This window comes from Lytechinus variegatus, chromosome 16 (genome assembly GCF_018143015.1).
Source record: "Lytechinus variegatus isolate NC3 chromosome 16, Lvar_3.0, whole genome shotgun sequence".
Classification (NCBI taxonomy): domain Eukaryota; kingdom Metazoa; phylum Echinodermata; class Echinoidea; order Temnopleuroida; family Toxopneustidae; genus Lytechinus; species Lytechinus variegatus.
This window is the reverse complement of record NC_054755.1, coordinates 20696962-20716752: the sequence shown is the minus strand read 5'-3', so window position 1 is coordinate 20716752 and position 19791 is coordinate 20696962. Positions and strand designations below refer to the sequence as shown.

The window sequence follows — 19791 nt, the reverse complement described above, 5'->3', positions numbered from 1 at the left end:
CTCTGTTTGAAAGGCGAGAGTCAGAACCACTAGACCAAGACGCGCCCACACTAGACCCTGACTTGACCCTGTTATTCTAATGAAAAGTTAAATCACGATTTCAAGCCTAATATATAGTCTAAGCCTAGGTTCTGGAGTTGATATAGGATCATGCAGCTTCTACCAACAGAGATTTTTTTTATTGCGTTTATTTCAGGGGGTGCAATGTTTTTCATTTGCATGCTTTCTTAAAACTTAGTAAGGGGCACTAAGAAAGATATTTTATTCAAATGAAAACAATTTACATTGCTATATTTTGGAATCATTTGGAAAATGTAACTGTCTTTTCTCTTCAGGCACGGTGCAAAGTGGCAGATAAAATAGAGTAATACTTTTTATTAAGGAAGCTCATTTGCTCAATACCAGGGCCCCGTCTTACAGAGTTATGATTGATCCAATCAACCACAACTGTTGAAAGCCAGCAACATCAACATCTAAAATCCATGTCTGTTCAAAATATTTTCTACACATAATGTATATTCATACATATACTGTTTTCTTGACAATTCGGTATTCTTCTCTTTGCTTTCAAAGGACATTGTCCAAATTTCCTAAAGAAAACAATTATGTCACTGATAGATTTTCATATACTTGAGATTGATTGGATCAATCGTAACTCTTTGTAAGACGGGGCCCAGGGGGGTGTTTCACAAATATTTAAGTATGACTTAGAGTTGCACTTAAATGCCGGGTTGCGTACGATATGAAAGGCTTGACCGCATTGGTCAGATCGTCTCAAGAGGACGCGCACTAATGCGTATCTATCAATGAGCATATCTTGTACGCGTCGGCATTTAAGTGCGACTTAAGTCATACTTAAATCTTTGTGAAACACCCCCCAGGTGAGTGATAACAGACGATAAATAGCACCATGGGGGGGTATCATTACCCCCCCCCCTTCCATCCATGATACACTGCTCCTCTAAGTCTACATCCCTGCTCAATTGTTTGCACTAAACTTGATTTTTTAAAATTGTAATTAAAAACGTCAACATGTTACAAAGATCAAGTGAAAACAAGTTCACACATCACCTAAAAGAAATAGAAAATTCCACTCATCAATGAAAATATAATTTGTAGCTTTCAACACATAAAAGTAAGTAACACAGCATCATTATAATTAATCAATTCAATACACTAAAGAACAAATCATAAAGCATTTGTCACAAGCATATGATACAGACCCAAACAAATATAATCAAGTGTTTATGACAAGAACAGAAAATAAAAGCAATTTTACAAGAAATCAATCAACCCCAAGAAATATCAAAACCAAGAGATAACAACCTTGCACAAGACAGAAAGCTCATTTCAACATTGAAGAGGTGGAGCTTTGACAATTGAAAACAAAAGAAGAAGCAATATTAATGCCTTGGTAAATTAATAATTCATTAAACAATAATGCAATATAGTTTAAGAAAGGAACGATTAGAGTATGTAAGAAAAAAATATTCCTAAATGCAATCTCATTAATCTTAATAAGTATTAATGCATTCTTCATAAATCTGTTGATCAAAATTAGGAATGCAATATGCACAAGTCTATATAAAGTTTATAAAACTTTGGGGTAATAGTCACCTGTTTAAAAAAACTTCGCATATCCACTCGATGCAATCCAACTTCAATTTTCAAAAATTCCATTTAGAAGAGGGTTTGTTAAAAAGATCAAATAGTTAACATTGAAGAGGCTTGCTGTAAAAAGGTTTTAATCTAAAAAAAAATTAAAAACGATCTGTTATCATTTTCCATGATTTACTGGATGCACGTCGTAATATCTTTTATAGAAAGATTTGGCAATCTCCGAGCAAGACAGTGGGGTGATAAGTATATTCAAATTTAGTTCACTATAAATCTGCCATGAATCATTAATGGATTCATTCATGGACGCCTAGGCACCCCAGCTAAAGCCGGGGTAATAATAATAGCAGGGCCTGCTGGGAGAACAGTTTGCGGAACTGAAGCGGCTTCCCTGGGTAAATATACCTATATTATTATTATTATTCACTCTTTGGCAACTCAAGTTGAAAGTGGTTTTAAATCATGTAGTTTCTAAAAAACAAATGCTAAGAATCATTTTATTGAAAATATGCAATCTTCAGTATTAAAAATGCTACCAAATTCTCCATGGCATCTTAAAAAATAATTGCAGCACATAAACATTGCTCTAAGTCTCAATATATCTACTATGGGTGATTTTAAGATTGGTGTTAACCAATGGCATTTCTCAGCCGTCGATGTGTTGGGCTTATTTTCGCACAATCCAGAGCACCAAAACCAAAAGGTAGCTGGTGTTAGGATCGACATCATTAGGTGTTGAGCCAATAACAATGTCTTCAATATCATTTTTTGTAAACCCACTTTGGTGTTGACCAAGATAGGGCAATCTACATGTAATTCACTTACTCAATACTAACACAGCACTAACACAACACTAACACCAAATTTGAAATTACCCACTGTATAAATATTAAGCAGATCGGGAAATAACCCTATTGGTCAAGCACCATTCTCCCAAGTAGCCTTCCTGTCGCACAATTACCCTGGAGAAAGTTTTTAGGTAAAAAATTGGAAGTGGCTAATCTTTAGTATTTGACAGGGTTACTTATATGTGATTGGCAATGCTTCACCTTTGTTTGAAGCCACAAGTATTTTTGTGACCCCCCCCCCTCCCTGCCAAAAGAGATACCACTTATTGGGAAAAATCTCTGGTGTTTAACATCTCTCTCTCTTGTCTAACCTCTGACACATAGGAAAGATAAAACACAATAGGTATCCTGTATCATGGAATGTGAAATTATGACTTTACATTAAATTTAATAACTATGTGCAACAAATACAAAATTGCTAAGTGCTGCATACTACTACCACGGCTTAAGCGCGGCTACCCTGATAAACTAAAGCATTTAAGGAATCACCTCCTACAGTACCAGCTATCCATTTAAACCTGGGTGGTGAGTGGCAAATGTCAATAAATGCCTTATTGAAGGACAGGAGTTCTGCAGTGGGATTTGAACCATGAACCTTGTGGTACAAAGTCCAGAGACTGGTCCATTGAGATCTTTAGACAATACTGCTACAACATATCTATTATCCATTGGTATTGAATCAATAGCTAGAACATGGCTTTGTAACATAAATTTTAGTGATTTATCACGAAGATGACTATATTGAAATATGAAAAAAAAAATCAGAGTTTATGGAACCATGTCAAATTTAAAGCTCCTTTCTAAATTCCTTTGTGCTAAAAATTTCACAAAACACCCTTTTTTAAGATTTGCTCTTTAAAAGTAATTTCCAAAGATTGACAAGAACATACCTTTCATTGGCATAATTTGCAAATGGAAACATTTCAAGTATGCTTTGGATATTATCATGTGAATTTGCATGTTTAACAAGCAGAAGGATGTAACTCACCCGTCGGCCATTTTGGGATGTTGACACCAAAATTACATATTTTGGACATTTTTAGGGTGTATTCATTACCCTCCCCCCTCTCAACCTTCCCCTAGATTTTTTTTTGCTTGTTGAGCTATTAAAGCAACTATTCTGCTTTCTTAAATTGTTGTCTACTGAGGTATTCCATGTTTGGCATCCCAATACCTACTTTAGCTGAGGCAATCAACTAATCTGCTATCCTTTCTAGCAATGGTCATGGCACCAAATAACAACTATTTTGCACATTTCAATGAGTATTTCCCTTTGCCCCTGTGGATTTATTTTTATTTTTTGCCCATTGAGCTATCTACATAACTACTCTGCTTTCTTCGACTGTTGCCTGATGAGGTATTCCTTGGTTGCGCCCCAATACCAGACCAGCTGGGAGGCTATCATGGCGTTGCAGGACGATGCGACGATGTATGTCCAGACCAGCATGGGGTCGTTTGTCTCCTGTACGCTGGTGAAGATTCGGGCCAGGCTACCTGCGGTCAGCATGAAGACGGTCACTGCGGAGAGCTGACCGGTGTGGCCGTTGCTGAAGTTTGTGTAGGCTTGTATTAACTGAAGAAGAAGAAGAAGGGCAAAGGCAAGATTGGGAAAAGGTGATTGGTTTAAAGCAATAAAATACTGATGCTGGGACCACATAATAAGAACAATAATGATAATATGTCCATTTATATAGCGCAGTTTACTATGTGCATATACTCAACTGCGCTTTGATACTTGTTCTTATATTATTACCCCAGCTGTAGCTGAGCCGCCATATTAATAGGCACTAAAGCGCTCAAGGAATAAATCCTACCGGGTACCAATTCACCTCACCTGGGTCGAGTGCAGCACAATGTGGATAAATTGCTTGCCGAAGAAAATTACGTTATGGCTGGGATTCGAACCCAAGACCCTCTGTTTCAAAGTCTGGAGACTAATCCACTGGGCCACAACGCTCCATATCAAGGAGTCTAGTGAATTGCTATGTAGTGTAGTCCTGGGATGAATATCTATTCGACAGAAGATTGTTCATACTAGACTAGTTCAAACAATCACGATTTCTGGAGTATCAGAAATCCTCCAAAATTTGACCTACTCACATACACATGACCAACCAGTCATGACGAAAATCTCTCGTTTGAGGGCTGTATACCCCATTTTTCCTTATCAACAAATATCTTCTCCCAGTAATACAAATCCTATTGCCCTCAAGAGATTAAATTTAAGTATAGAAACACCTGTTTCTTGACCTCGGTCCGCGAAGATAATTCACCCCAGCATCTACGGTCACAGCAGGGGGCCACACACGATGGATTGCAATGTGTGTAGTGTGTAGCATGGCCATGGATGTATACACGCGTTGATAGAAAGTTCTTTCTTTCTCTCTCTCCCTTCCTTCCTTTCTTTTTTTCTTTCTTTCTTTCTCTCTCTCTTCCTTCCTTTCTTTCTTTCTTTCTTTCTTCCTTCCTTTCTTTCCTTCTTTCTCTCTGTCTGGCTGTCTAATTCTTTTCTTTCTAGACTTATTTTCTTCCTTTCTTTCCTTCTTTCTCTCTGTCTGGCTGTCTAATTCTTTTCTTTCTAGACTTATTTTCTTCCTTCCTTTCTTTCCTTCTTTCTCTCTGTCTGGCTGTCTAATTCTTTTCTTTCTAGACTTATTTTCTTCATCCACCCCCTTTTGATCTACACCTCTAAAGAACGTGCATTTGCCAATCATATCTGTAGTAAGGCCTATGAATGTCCTTTTCTCAAAGCTGAGGTGTAGGCCTATACATAGAACATTAAAATACAAAGACCAGCATTATGAATCACAATGTTTGGATAGCATTTCAATGTTCTATTCATATCTATTCAGAACGTTTTCTAATTCACATGCGTTATTAGCAGGTGATCTTCTTTATCTCCCATTATTGTTCTTATTTTGTAGGCCTATAGCCTGTGTATACGGTAAACCTCCCTCTGAAATACCTTTCTTGGTTTCATGTTTTCTTTCAGATTTGTTTCCACCAAGGCGTGCCGGAATTTTTTTTTTGGGAGGGGGGGCAAAATCCCGAAGGGGGCACAATATTTTTGAAAGCGTGAGATACGGAAGCGATCGAGCGGGAGAGGGTGTGGTTGAGGGTGTAAAAATTGAGTGTAAAAGTTGCGTTTCTAAGAGCATTCAAAAATAAATTTCTTGAGAATTAAACAGTCTTGGGGTTCTTTTTGATCCTGTTTCCTCCCTTCTGACCCAGACTGGTGTTTCTTCATGATCAGGGTCGCAGTTCCAGCAAATTACGAGCCTTATTGCAAACTCTATTGTTTTAAACCAATGTAATATAGGCCTTTTAAAGACTTTAAGATGACAAACATGCATGACCGTATGCATCCGGGGGCCACCGATCGAGAGGGCAAAATTCACCCAAAGTTTGCACGAAATCTTTCAATTTTATTCTAGAAAATGCAAAAGCTCCCCCATCACCATGGGCGGAAATCCCAGGGGGACAGGGGGGACGCGTCCCCCTACCATTTTGGAAAGGGGTACATAATATCAAATGTCCCCCTACTATTTGTGCTCTTTTATTATGGAAAAAATACATAATTTCAAATCGAAATTATATCCTCGAATTTCGAAATATATATAAACAGATAGTTTTTGTTAAGAACTTGGTTAGGAAAAGAAAAGGCATACCGCCCAACTATTCTCCAACTCTCATCTAGCCCTATATACCAGCCAAAGAGTGATGACATTGATGACATCGATGGCCATTGTCAATTTCATAACTAATAAAAATGATGAAAAAAGAAAATCGCCTCTGAATTTAGTGCATAGACGGTTAGACGAGAATGTTCCATACCCAGTAAAATCATACCTTTGTTAATCCAATTCACTTTCCCTTTATTCCAAATTTACTTGGAATATACTGAGAATATTTTCATTGTTTGCGTACTCAGTATAAAGAATAGTTTTCATGAGTTATGATTAATCCTTCACAATGAACTTTAACTATGCTTTATTTATCCCCCAAATTTGTTTTTAAACACTCTATTAACGAGACTTATACTCCATTTTTACACAAAATTCCTGCCGTGGGAGGGGTCATCATAGGTAGATCAAGGGGCGAAGCGGCGGAAGGTGAGGCGAAAAATAAGAAGAAAGATAGGACCGGGAAGAAAGTTGAATGATGGAAGGGAGGTGAATAATTGGGAAAAAAGAAAACTTTCAGGACATGTTATAAAAATAATAAAATCGCTTGCGCTTTGCATAAATACACAGCCATCTTTTTATTTCAAAACGTGCTTGATTTTTTTTCACTTTTTTGGATCGAAATATATCAAAACAAATCATTTATCTAAGAAGATATCCATCTTTTTCATAATTTGTAGGTTTAGATATTAAAGAAAATTAGCTTGCCATTCGGTTTTAGTCTGAAATGTATTCATTAAAAGGTTAAACGTTATCACACTGTAATAAGATGGAAAAGGGGCTTTTCAAAGGTATGTTTCACAGAGGAACTGTTCGTCAAAAGACGCCAGGCTTACTATGATAATGTCATTGCTCCGTCAGGGGCAAAATTGTTCATTTTTGACAATAGAAATGACAATTTTTGGGCATAAAAGTGCCTTCATCGTATACTTTTGTCCTTTAATTATTTAAAAATTTATCATTTTTCTACTTTCAGGGGGGCACATTGGGGGGGGGGGGGGGGCAAAATCTCGTTTTGCCCCCCAAAAAATTTATTTGGGGGGGGGGCAAGTGCCCCCTGCCCCCCCTCGCTTCCGGCGCCCTTGTTAAAGATATATAGAGAGAAATAGAGATGGGGTGGAAATTCCACCCCATCTCTATTTCTCTCTCTCTCTTTCTCCCGACAAAAAGGACAGGGCGCTAATTTTAATCACCTCATATTAGCAGAATGATAAATTTTGAACTAGAAAATAAAACAGACATTTATCACAATCAAATATGGGCATGTTCAAATGGGTCGCTTGATCAAAGATAAAAAAAGACACTGCAAAGGAACTTTCACTATGAAAAGGGGGCTAAGGGGGGGGGGGCAAAAAAACAACTTTTTTTAAAGTGATTATTCAACAAGATGTACTTGAGGAAGGGGAACATATTAAAAATGGGCACTGAAGGGATCGGGGTTCAACGGGCACGCGGTTTTGTAAACTAAGACATGTGATCGATCTTTCCAACACTCCATCTTCCCAACTCATCAATCGCCTGAACTCGCTCTCCAACGATGAACATTTTGACTTACAAAAAAATTAGCACAACATATCTAAGTTAGACATTTAATGGTGGAAACTAAAAGTATAAACGACCCAAAACAAACGGTGGAATGGATGCAGCGCACATGGGCAGTTTACCGGAGAACCACGTATGGTGCAATAATACGTTTGCGATTAAAAAATAGTTACAGGCATAGTTTGTATTTAAATTATGAATGAGACTTTGGGGTAAAAAAAAATAATGATTTCATATTTTTGTGCATATCAGCAGCATGATTATTATACTTTGTATGTTGGTATGCCATTACTTCTATTTTTCGAACGTTAAGACTGTATCATTGCGCGAGTGAACCCATTTTCTTGCTGGACGGACAGAAACTATGCATGCATCGCGGTCCTTGCATGCTAAGCATACCGTAATTTTTATTCGCTTACTTTCCTTATTTCAAGGTCGATTTTCTTCGTTCGAAATTGAAAATGGACTAGTATTGGATGTCTGAATGTAATATGCCTTTGAAAACGTGATTAATATCGAATACAATAATTTCATTCCGAAGATCCTTCTACAGGCAGACAAGTCTTACGTAATAGCACAGCGTTGTTTATCATTTCGTCCTTGGCTCAACGCTCATTTAGCTGGCCCGTGGTGGTGAAATCGAGACAAGGGGATTACCTGGCCAAGATGGGTTTATCGGGGTTGGAAAAGTTTCCAAACGCGAATCGGGGTATAAAACCGCAGTTTGCAGTCCGAAGTGAGGTCGAGAATCAAACGGGACATTTTCGTAATGGTGGTCACACATAATGAGCGAGCTAACTCAGTCGAGTGTCCCAGTACAGCGAATATAGCAGGGCCCGCTGGGAGAACAGTTTTCGGAACTGAAGTGGTTACCTTGGGTAAATATTTATTTATTTATGACATGCACATCAAAACAGCTGAATGATGCACATTCGCCATTACTGCTATCATTGGCTGAACACAAGAGTTTCAATGACACAATCGTTTGTGGAATGCTTGAAAGTTTGATTGGTATTGCATGGTGTGCACATCCCATGCTTGAGGGAACCCAAATTTCATGGCTTTGTTCTTACTTTTTTAAAGCTCTTGCTGAGTTTTTTGTTCTTGTGTTGGTTATGGTTGATCAATTTTGACAAGATACATGTACATGTATATACCGGAGCGTTGGCTCAGTTGGTAGAGCGTCCATCTCACAACCGGGAGGTTGAAGGTTCAAACCCCGGCCACGTCAGACCAAAAGACGTTGAAAGATGGGAGTTACTGCTACTCTGTTTGGCGTTCAACGATTAAAGGGATAATTGGGCAAAGCCAATTTTCCGAGTATTTCATTTATATCTCTTTCAAACAATAAAAATATGGATCATTTTAAAGCTTAGGGTGTGCTTTTCCAAACTCAATAAAATTTAAAAAAATAATTTTGAGCAACTTATTGAAGATTTTTCTGGGGGCTGGTCCATATACATCATGTAGAAAAAGTTCACTTACCTTGCTAACAATGACGACAGGCATGTTGGCAGCTTGTACCATGGCGATGGTGCTCATGGGAGCCAGTCCTGACAGAAGGACGTACATGATACCAAGATAAGAGAGCAAGAAGGACATAGCTCCGGCCTGGTTTCCATTATACAACATGCACAAAAATCCTATAGTGACGGTCTGTACAGCTAGAAACAGGGCTTCACCCCATGCACTGTGAAAGAGAGAAAAGATCAATCAATAATTTGATATGTTTCTTGATCATTGAATATAAAAATAAAGATTTCACTTTCAAATATGATAATTTCATGTATTTATATAAACAGGTCTTCTTGAAATAGTTGGTGGATTGCACAATAACCATAAAACCGGTAACCATTAGCAAAGTATGTATGTAGCCAGACAATAAAAACAGGTCATTTGACAATAAGTAAACTAGATCATAATAATTTACGAAAAGGATAACGATTGAGTACAAGATGAGTCTCACGATGGACCAAACGTTGTTGGAGAGTGACAAAGGATAACATTGTTCAATACAGACATCTCGCTGTTATGCAGGTGAGACAATTTATAAAACAAGCCTTTTGGCAATCGGTAAATTGGATCTCAAGATAATACTTACGAAAAAGGGTAACCATTTGCAAAGGAATATGCCCATGATGAAGATATCGCTCCAAGCTCTAGTATAACAGAAAGTACATTCAAGCCTTCTCCACTTTTAGAAGCCAAAATCTTACCAATCTGTGGTAGTTTCACTGTTGTAAAATGAAAAAATAAAGTAAATTATCCATAAATATTCACTACACACAAAATCATACAATATTTTATACCAAATATTAAAGACAAATTTGTTAAACAATCTTGTTATGATGAACTTTGAAGGTTTAGATGGTGGGACAGACAATGTGGGAAAGGTTCACCGTGCCATTAGTTCTGAAACGGACTGTTTGGGATGACTGAGTGATAGAGTTGAAAAAGGAAGGTGAGAAAGAGAAGTCTCTTTTGTGATATAATGTGTAGTCCATAAAAGGACTGTAAACCAGTTAGGATTTTGATGACTTGGAGCAGAAGCGTAGATGAGTTGAGAAGTCTTGGTAGTGATGAGTAGATGAACTTCAATATGTACATGTACTCATTGCCACTCATCTATTCATGTATAACTTATCATCAACAAAATGCAGTGTCAAGTAAGAACTTCAAGCACTACCTCAAAGAAACACAAATTTCAAATACAAAATTTCAATTTTGATCAATCCCAAACTGTACAAATACATTCGCTACATTAGACTCTTCATCAATCTTCTATTTGTGAGCTGCATCTTTTAATTGGATCTAAGTTTTGATATAGAATACTATAATTACATGTACGTTTTTGTTCATTTGCTTTGTTATATTGTATGTCATGAATTTTTGTAAATAGACCCTTTTAGCATGTGATGCTGGTCAATTTTTACGTGCATATATACCAATGAATCAATAAATACATAAAATAATAGATCCAAGTGATCACTGTACATGTTCATGCATGATAAAGATTATCTCTGCCAAACACATATATTCTAATGCTCCTGATCTACATATATGCAACACAAAATGCCCCTTATAAAAATACAAGAACAAACCCCAAGCAAGTGGAATACCATCATTTTTCATCAAACTTCCTGACATTAAATTTACCTACCCTGCCAGGTTTCATGCTGGTAGGTTAGATTAATGAAAAACAAAATACTTTTACATAGGTTAGCTTTTAAGGTATATAAATCTTACGGGTAGGATATAATTTGAATTTTGGGGTCTTATCATTTTTTTTACATTGGGGCGATTTCTGATTTTTGTTATTGGGGGGGGGGGGTATTTTTTTTCATTCAATGGTTTAATTTTTATATTGTAAAAGAGAACTGTTGCTCGGCTAGCGCCATGAGCGTCTACTGACGGTGTTATTATTATTATAAAAAACAAATAATCATGCAGCACATCTTTATTCTGCCATAGTTGGAGTTTTCTGTAATCATTAATTTTTTTTCATGATTGTTTGGGATAGATCCTGAAGTGCAGAAATGAGGAAAGAGTGATAGAGAGAGAGAGACAGACAAGCAGTACAGCGAAAGAGCGGGGAAAGAAGTGGCAGATTAAGAGAAAATTGTAAGAAAGAGATAGAGAGAGTGAATGGGGGGGGGGAGGGAGTATAGAGAGGGAGAAACACAGAGATATAAAAAGAAGAGAGACAGAAAGAAAGACAGAACAAGAGACAGAGAGGGGAAGATAGAAATGAGCGATCAAAAGGAATAACCCGACAATGAAAGAAAGAGAGAAAGGGAGAGATGGACTGTACAGGAGAAAAATGAGTATTCTTTCTAGGTATTTTCACTTTACAGAATCAGCTAAATCCTAAGAAGATGATTGGAAACAATAGAAAACAGAAGAGATGGCATGAAAAGAGCATGAATTTGACGAACCTCTGATTTACTACACCATTCTGTAATCACTCTATAAATTTGATCCATTTACTATCCAGAAAAAAATAAAAACCTTCTTCAAATCAAATATCCTTCAGTTTTGTGTCAATTTTTTTTTCATTTTGAATTAAAGAAAGAAACAAACAAACAGATGAAGACCTGGGGTCTGTTTCATAAAGGACTTGCAACTGTTGTAACTTTGCCATCATGGCATCTACCATGGCAACAGGCTCAGCAGCCAATAAGAATCAAGGTTGCCATAATGGCAAAGTAACAACAGTTGCAAATCCTTTATGAAACGGGCCCCTGATTTACGTGTACTTACCCATCAGAGATCCAGCAATGATGCCTAATCCTAATACTTTGCTCAAGGCGATTTTTAAGCAGGGAACTGTAAAAAAAAAAATAAACCACTGATAACACATCGATATAACAACAATTTGGAGAATTCCAACTTCAACAGACGAAAAACTGAGCTCCAGTGTACAAATATTGGTGTCTTGATATTCTATTAATAGCAAAGCAGCCTACATGTAGATTTAAAGCAATGTACTGTATAGTCTGAAATTTGAAAAATAATCTTTGAGTAACTACTGCTACATGTAAAAGTTCATTTTTTTTACTTTCCCATATAATTTAGTTGAATTTTCTTTTTGGGTGGGTGTGCTTATCTAAATTCCAAGTACAACTTCTTCCCCCTTTTTGTTTACTTCCATAATTATCACCGGAGCACGTCAGATCATTATCATATATTAAAATATATGATCCAGTCTGAAAACTTAAGACTAAATTACCAAATCCAAAACTTTGCTTTTGTAGAAAATTGGGCATTAATGCACTTTCACATTGGCCGACTCTTTGCGAGAATTTCTGCACCAGTAATTTTTGTTTACAAATAAATGTCATAGCATAGCTCAGTCATATCAAGTTTCTCAATCACATTTCAAGGTCAAAATGCCTACGGCAGCCGACAGCTCACCCATTCGTTTTTGCAGCTTGGTCGCATCATTTTGGTCGCTAGCTTCAGTCCATATCGGAATTACGGCGAATCCCAGCAAAGCGATATCTGGCTGAAAATTTGGACGATGACGCGTGATCAAAAAAAGCCTACAATGTTAGATCTAAGCCGAAATACAGCCATTCCTGATCGTGATATTTAGAGAATAATTGAGGTGGGAATAATTGAGGGAAGACTTCCATATGTCCCCTCCACTAATTAAAAAAAAAATACTTCACCAAAACCCCCTTCTTTCGTTCTCTTTTTCTTCTTTTTTTTCTTCTTACTTCCTGTTGGAGCTTGGATTCGAACCTCTCGCTGCTGATCAAGGCATCTTCTGTCTGTCGCCTTACTGAGCTAGAGCTAGCAGGAATTGTTGAAAGCTGTGGGTTTCATAACGGTTATCAACCGATATTACGACTAGTATACTCTCTTAGAGTATTGGGTATTATATTTTTCTGACTAAATAAACTGATGCCATTGGAATTACATTTACACACACTCGAATTTTTGACGGAATAATAAAGCACTCTAGGCGACACCGCAATACTTACCCGTGTTAAGAAACTGGGACTCCACTCACGCGCATTTGGGCCGCCCTAGCTTAGAACTAAGCTTTCTTTCCGTAAAAAAAAATTATTCTTATGATTAAATAAATATTAATTAATACATGAATACTGTTAAATCGGTACTCACCGGTTCTCTTCTTGAATTTTCTGCCAATTTCCCACGCTGCTGGCTGCAATTCCGCGGTAAATTTCGTCGCCATAGAGAGCTGTTCATGCAACGTTATTTATAAATGGAGCGCCCTTTACGAGAGTTGTTAATGCCGCGGAGAAATCGTTAGGCATTTTGGCCTGTGTTCAAGGCGTAGCTGTTCTATTTTTTTTTATAAAATTATGTGTGAGATCGAAATCTCAGCGAGTAAACACTCTTCCAATATGGAAGAGTGTATACTCGCTGTGATATGATCCCGATAGGGAGGCGCAACACCCCCACCCACATGGGCGCAAACCCCAGGGCCGGGGGACATGTCCCCTCACCCAAAATAGTAGGGGGCACATTATGAAATGTCCCCCTACTATTTTTGGTCATGTCGTTCAAATTCGAAATGTATTTTGGAAGAGACGATCTTACTTTTGGCATGCCCCCTTTTTTTTGCTTGTTTGCTTGTCAAATTTCTTTTGGTCAAGATGACCTTCTTTAGAGGGTGATAAACCTTCTTTTTTTGTTTGTTTTTTGCTTGTCAAATTTTCCAGCCCCTGGTCCCCCTACCTTTGGGGAGAGATTTCCGCCCTTGCAAGTAGACATATACTCTTGATATTGTTTGCGAATCTGCACGGGCGTCGATCGAGGGCTGGGGATGAGGAAAAGCGGTGAGACGAGAAAAAAAAATAGAACTTAGAAGGGGAAAGGCGACAGAAAAAAAGTGAACGAAAGAAAAATTAATGGAAAATAAAAGGGAAGAGTAAATAGGGAGAAATGTGATGGGTAAAATAAATTATGGGAAAAGAGGACAGAAAAAAAGTGAACGAAAGAAAAATTAATGGAAAATAAAAGGGAGGAGAAAATAGGAGAAATGTGATGGGTAAACAAAATTATGGGGAAAGATTCTGGACGCACTATTCATGTTTTATCATGAAAAGGATAAGTTATTTATCCGCGAGCAGACACTTTTTGATATTGTGATCTGAAACTGGATAATGATTTAAATAGAGAACAATCTGCGTATCTGAATTAACGTGTGTTTTAGATTTCGACCTAGAATTTGGGTATTCTAAGTAACTTTCTTATCATGAAAATCAATAAAGAGAGCGCAAAGCGCGAGCTAAAAATATATGATATAACAAAGGGTGAATTTAAGCTCTGTAATGCAAACACTTTGTGGGAAAATTGTGAATTGTGATGGATCACAGTTAAAAAAGAGCTGATGTATTTTATTTTTATTACTTTGAGTTTTTACATAGGACCGGAACATGCTATGAGGGCATTATGTCATCATATGAAATTGATGACCATCTTCCTATTTCTCTCGCATGGGAGCGCGAAATGTGTTAATTTTATGGCCTGAAAACTGGACATTTAAAGCACTTTGTAATTATGCATAAGAGGCATTATATATCTATCAATGCGAGCAGAAATCGCGAGTCGAAGTTTTTGATAAACTGTCATCAAATTAGTTTGATTTAGAATTAATATTGGGAAATACATAACCGACTAATCCAAATGCTATAGCGTGCGGCGCTAGCTGATACGTTTTAACAATCTGACCTGAATAGGGAACTTTTTGAGAACTTTATGGAATACAGGAAAATAATACGTACCTGAAAATTCAAATTTTGCGAGCGCGCAGCGCAAGCAGAAAATGATAATGTTCAGATGATATCACAGACATTTTTACAGAGCACTTTTTAAAAATCAATTTGTAAATGAAACAAAATAATGAAAGTTCAATTTCCCAGCTGAAATATGTTTTGTATAATGACTTCAAAGTTTGATTTTTCAAGCTCCATATTGAGCAAGATATGCAAATACCCTAAAAGACAATAAGGCGCGAAGCGCGAGCGAAAATTTTTTATCCTAACAAATAGATTTAAAAAAAAAATTATTTTCAGAGTCTTCCCCTAATGTTATTTCATTTAATCATGTTCCTCCTCTTATGTTTGCCTTTCTTCTTTTTTCCTCTCTTTTCCCTTCCTTTTCTTTTTTCCTTTCTTTTTTTTTCTTTTTTTGCTCCGCCAATAGGGGGGCCCGGGCCCCTCGGCCCCCCTGGATCCGCCTATGTTAGCGGTTGTAGGTATAAATCGCGCTCTAACGCTCTAAAACTGTGTTCTTTATCAAAAAGCTGTCTTTCATATTCATTTTGTTCGCAAAAGAATATAAAGTTAATTTCAATCATTGTATATAGTTATCCTGTTTATGATAAAAATACTTAGAAATTGGGTTAGGTTAGGGTTATCAAATTATCAGGGCAGAAAATATATATTTTTTTCTCATTTTGCGCGTCGAGCTGGCACTATTTGATCTGTGTTATTATGTTTTTGATGACATTCATTGTATTCACAACAATAATTATTAAACATTGCGCACGCGCCGTGCGCCGCATGAATTATGTAGATCAGGTGAATAACTTACCGCTACACACGAGCAGTTGCTCTATATATTCTATGTAATATAATATATAGAGCAACTGCCCATTTTTAATGGTCCATAATATACCCACTTTCTTCTTTTTTTGGAACGAGTATGAATTTATCTACTGATATACTGAATGTACAATAAAAGTCATTATCATGTATTTCTTGGCATTTCATTTACTTTTTTTACCATAATTATATCACACAGCTGTTCGCATAGGCCTACGCCGTCACAAATAACAAAACAAAATCTCACTTTTTTTCTTTTTTGGTGGGGGATAGATTTTCCATACGCATACGTACAATTTTTCAAATTATTTTTTTCTGCTATTTTCATAATAAACTTTAAATGATTTCGCCTTTGCACTATTATTTTTTTAAAGACAAAATTACATCATCATCATATCATCGTCACCAACTTCATTCTCATCTTTATCACCACTACCACCATCATTATTATCATCATCATCATCATCATCACCGCCACCATCACCACCACTATCATCTTCACCAAGATAAATCCTGCTTTTTTTCCTTCCTATTTTCCTCTTTTTAGAGGGCACACCACCACGCCCCCTTACTGGATATCCGCCTCTAACGTTTGTTGTTGTATATAAGTTGGCGGATGCCTCATGAAATGAAATAATATAAAATAAGGAAAGGGAAACTAATTAGAAAAAGGACTGAGGAGAAGAAAAAAGAAAGCCAAACAAACAAGAAAAAACAATATCAAAATTTTGTTGTAAAGTCTTCTACGTCAGTTTAATAATTATGTTTTCAATGAAATGAGAACATAAAAAAATGAAACAAGTAAGATGGGCTATACATCGTAGCAAAGAAATAGAGGGAAGCTCCGAGACAATAAAAAGGGTGAGAAAAAGAAAAGACTTTGAAATACTCACAACACGAGCATAATAAAAAAAATTGGAATAAGCAAGGACAAGTAGCTGAGGGACACCCCCCCCCCCTCTCTCTCTAGTTATTTATGTATCAAACTCGCATACACAAGAATTTCTTACTAATCAAAATATTGCGAGCAAAAAGCACGAGCTGACATTTTTTTAAATATTCAAAACTGATAGAGAGACACATTTTAAACAATTCATGAATCATAATAATTATACAACTAGCTTACCAATCGAATCATTCGATTGCGACAAATGATCTGAGAATTAATGCTTTTAGGAATTCATTAAATTAAAGCAAAGTATCTCAACATTAAAATAATTAAGGCGGGCGCAAGGTATCAGCTACTACACCGATAATTTTTTTTTTGACATTTGAAGTATTTTCGGTAATCATGAAAAAGATCGGATATTTCATGAAAGCTCAAATCCCGAAGAGCGGAATATTTTTATTAATTGACTTTTTAAAAAAATGTTCTAAGCCCCATTTAATATTTGATTATAAGTCGATGCATTAAAAGCTGAAAAAATAAAGTATTTTGTGTTCCTCTATCATAATTGTCTTTCTCTTTAACCCTGGTTCTTTTTTTCTGGGGGGAAGCATTTTGGTTAAAAAAAGAGAAAAAAGATAATTGCTGGCTTGTGGACGCCCGGTGTGGACGGTGGTAGGGACACCCCCCCACGTAGTTACGCCAATATGGGACCAAATGATCCTAAATGTCCGAGGCGAAACTTGTGCAATCAAACGTTATTTCTGAATAAATTAAAGCTTGCGCTGTTCAACTTCAATCTCTTTCAGCTAAATTTGCGATGAACGCTGCGTTATGAAATATATAATTATCAACATCTGGCGAAAAGAATAACCGACCGATCACCTGACGAGAACGCGTATACGTGATCTGCATATCAGGTCCGATCGAGAGTCAGAAGTGAAGGACAACTGCCAAGAAAATCAGGAAAAAGTCGTCAAAATGTAAGTTCCCCTTCATTTCTTTCAATTTTTTATTACTTATTGAAGCATTAATGTATCATTAAAGCAAAATTTCAACAAAAGCCTCAAATTTAGCTAGTACTTTTGTTGAAATTACAATAAATTTAGATCCACATAAATCTCTAACCCAATTTTAGCACTGATGTCGCCTATGAGGTCCATACATGTAATGTTTGGACCTCATTGGTACTAGGAGTGTAATAAAGGCAGCCTAAGCTTTTTTTATTTTGGTATGTATCCAACTTTTCCTTCTTAAATCTCTTAGATATATGTTAGATAATTCTTGATAAACCTTCTCCATATTGTTTTTTCCATTTTAGTGGAGGGGACATATGGAAGTCTTGCCGCGCGCCGGGAATAGGAAAAAAACAACTAGCAAACAGATGGCGCAAATGCACCAGCAAAAAAATTGGGTACGTGGGACCATGCAGTTGCAGGAGATAAAAATGGAATGAATAAATTTGGTAATTAACTTGAAACTCACCATCTAGGAAGTCGAAGTTTTCAAAGAATGTGATGTAACAATCTTCTGGGAGAAGAAGCATCACGAGCCACGGAAAGAGTCCGGTCCTTTCACCTTCCATCTTTAAATTTGTATTTTATTTTTTATAAGTTCTACAGTTTACTACACGAGACGTACGAGTCGGTTCAGCTGTCAATCATATGCATTATGCACAAACAGTAGTACAGTGCAGTGCCTCGTGTGGACCGCGGAGGTGGGCGTGGCTCTGAAAATAACGGGGGGGGGGGGGGGTGACTGGTAGTTGTTGTTTACGTAAACCAGGGGCCCGTTGCATAAAACTTTTTACCTGAAAAAAACTCGGGTTGTTTTTACCAGAGTTTTTGCCCTGTGTTAACCTCAATGACAGAAATCAGACTAACCTTAGTTTTCATTTTTTACCAGAGTTTTCTCAGGTAAAAAGTTTTATGCAACAGGCCCCATCAGGGACGTGAGAGGGTATAGGGAGACGTAAGATCGTATCTCTGGTTATACAGGGTCCGTGGAACGGTTTTCAAAGGGGGGGAGGGCTGACCATGCAAAAAATCATAATCATAATTATGGTAATTTTTACGTTTATGTGGTCAAGTCAATCTTGACATGCCATTGTGGGCATTAACGGAAAGACAAGACAAGGTTTTGGGAAAAAGTGGGGGGGGGGGGGGTGGGGGCTGAAGCAGAAGCACACCCCATATATTTCATTGGGGTGCTGCATGTATTATTATCCATAGACAGTACTCCCTGGCATTCTGGAAGGTGTGACAAATTAGGAAGAAATGTAAAAAAAAAAAGACCTATAGCCTACGTTTGGTACAGACTTTTTTTTTGGGGGGGGGGGGGCTTGTCAAATTTCTTGGGACCAAAATGACCTTCATTTTGTAGTAACCCCCCCTTTTTTTGCTGGTCAATGTCCATTTTGTAGTGAAAACCGTTTATTTGTTGCCTGTCAAATTTACATCAGCATTCCCAGTAAAAAAAAGTCGTTTACAGGGCCCTGAACTAATCAATTACCCCCCCCCCCCCCGATGGATCAGGGGGATAAGAGCCTAGAAATTATACAGCAAATTGTTCGGACTTGAGTTAGTGGCCTATGTAAACTATCCCTAGTTAACTCTCTAAGGATTCTAACATAATTATGATTATATCAACTCAGTTTCCGGGCATTCCCGCGAACTGATCCCATTCCTATATATAAAATAAACCCTATCAGGTGCGTAGCCAGGAGCGGTCGCCCACCCCCCCCCCCCCAAAAAAAAAAACGCCCCAAAACGAAAAAAAGGGAAAAGGAGAAAAAGAAAAAGCGAAAGAAGGAAAGGGAAGAAAGGTATAGCTTGTTGGGTTTTTTCTTCTTCTTTCTTTCTTTGTCAAAAAATAAAAACCTAAACGAGACTTTCTTCTCTCTTCATACAAAATTTTGCTTCCGCGCTCCGCGCGGGAAAACTAAAGAAAAATTGCCATTCCCTTTTGTTTCCCAAACCTTTTTTCTTCTCCGTTTTTACCCTTCCCGGCTGTGGGAATCGTATATTCTTATCAGAAGTTATGAAATATACATGGGTGTAAAGAATATGAAAAGTATTTTTTTTTATATATTACATTGACACAAAAATTTTGGCTCTTCTGTTCGGAGCAGGTAAACA

The 19791-nt window shown here is 37.2% G+C and overlaps 1 protein-coding gene across 1 annotated transcript; it reads right to left on the bottom strand.

Moving 5' to 3' along the window:
• Positions 1–3317: 3317 nt before the first annotated feature.
• LOC121429643 (mannose-P-dolichol utilization defect 1 protein-like) lies at positions 3318–18306 on the bottom strand. Its single transcript, XM_041626786.1, has 5 exons — positions 18140–18306; positions 11951–12016; positions 9792–9924; positions 9176–9380; positions 3318–4038 (listed from the first exon to the last, which is right to left on the bottom strand). Exons 1-5 carry the CDS (start codon positions 18237–18239, stop codon positions 3790–3792), a joined length of 753 nt encoding a protein of 250 aa, XP_041482720.1. The 5' UTR covers positions 18240–18306; the 3' UTR covers positions 3318–3789.
• Positions 18307–19791: the final 1485 nt, after the last annotated feature.

Coding starts and splice junctions, on each gene's coding strand:
- LOC121429643 (XM_041626786.1), bottom strand. CDS start 18,239: ATGGAAGGTGAAAGGACCGGACTCTTTCCGTGGCTCGTGATGCTTCTT. Junction 9,381..9,791: donor GCAAATGGTTACCCTTTTTC/GTAAGTATTATC, acceptor TCTCTTTCACAG/TGCATGGGGTGAAGCCCTGT. Junction 4,039..9,175: donor CTGTCGTCATTGTTAGCAAG/GTAAGTGAACTT, acceptor CTTCTTCTTCAG/TTAATACAAGCCTACACAAA.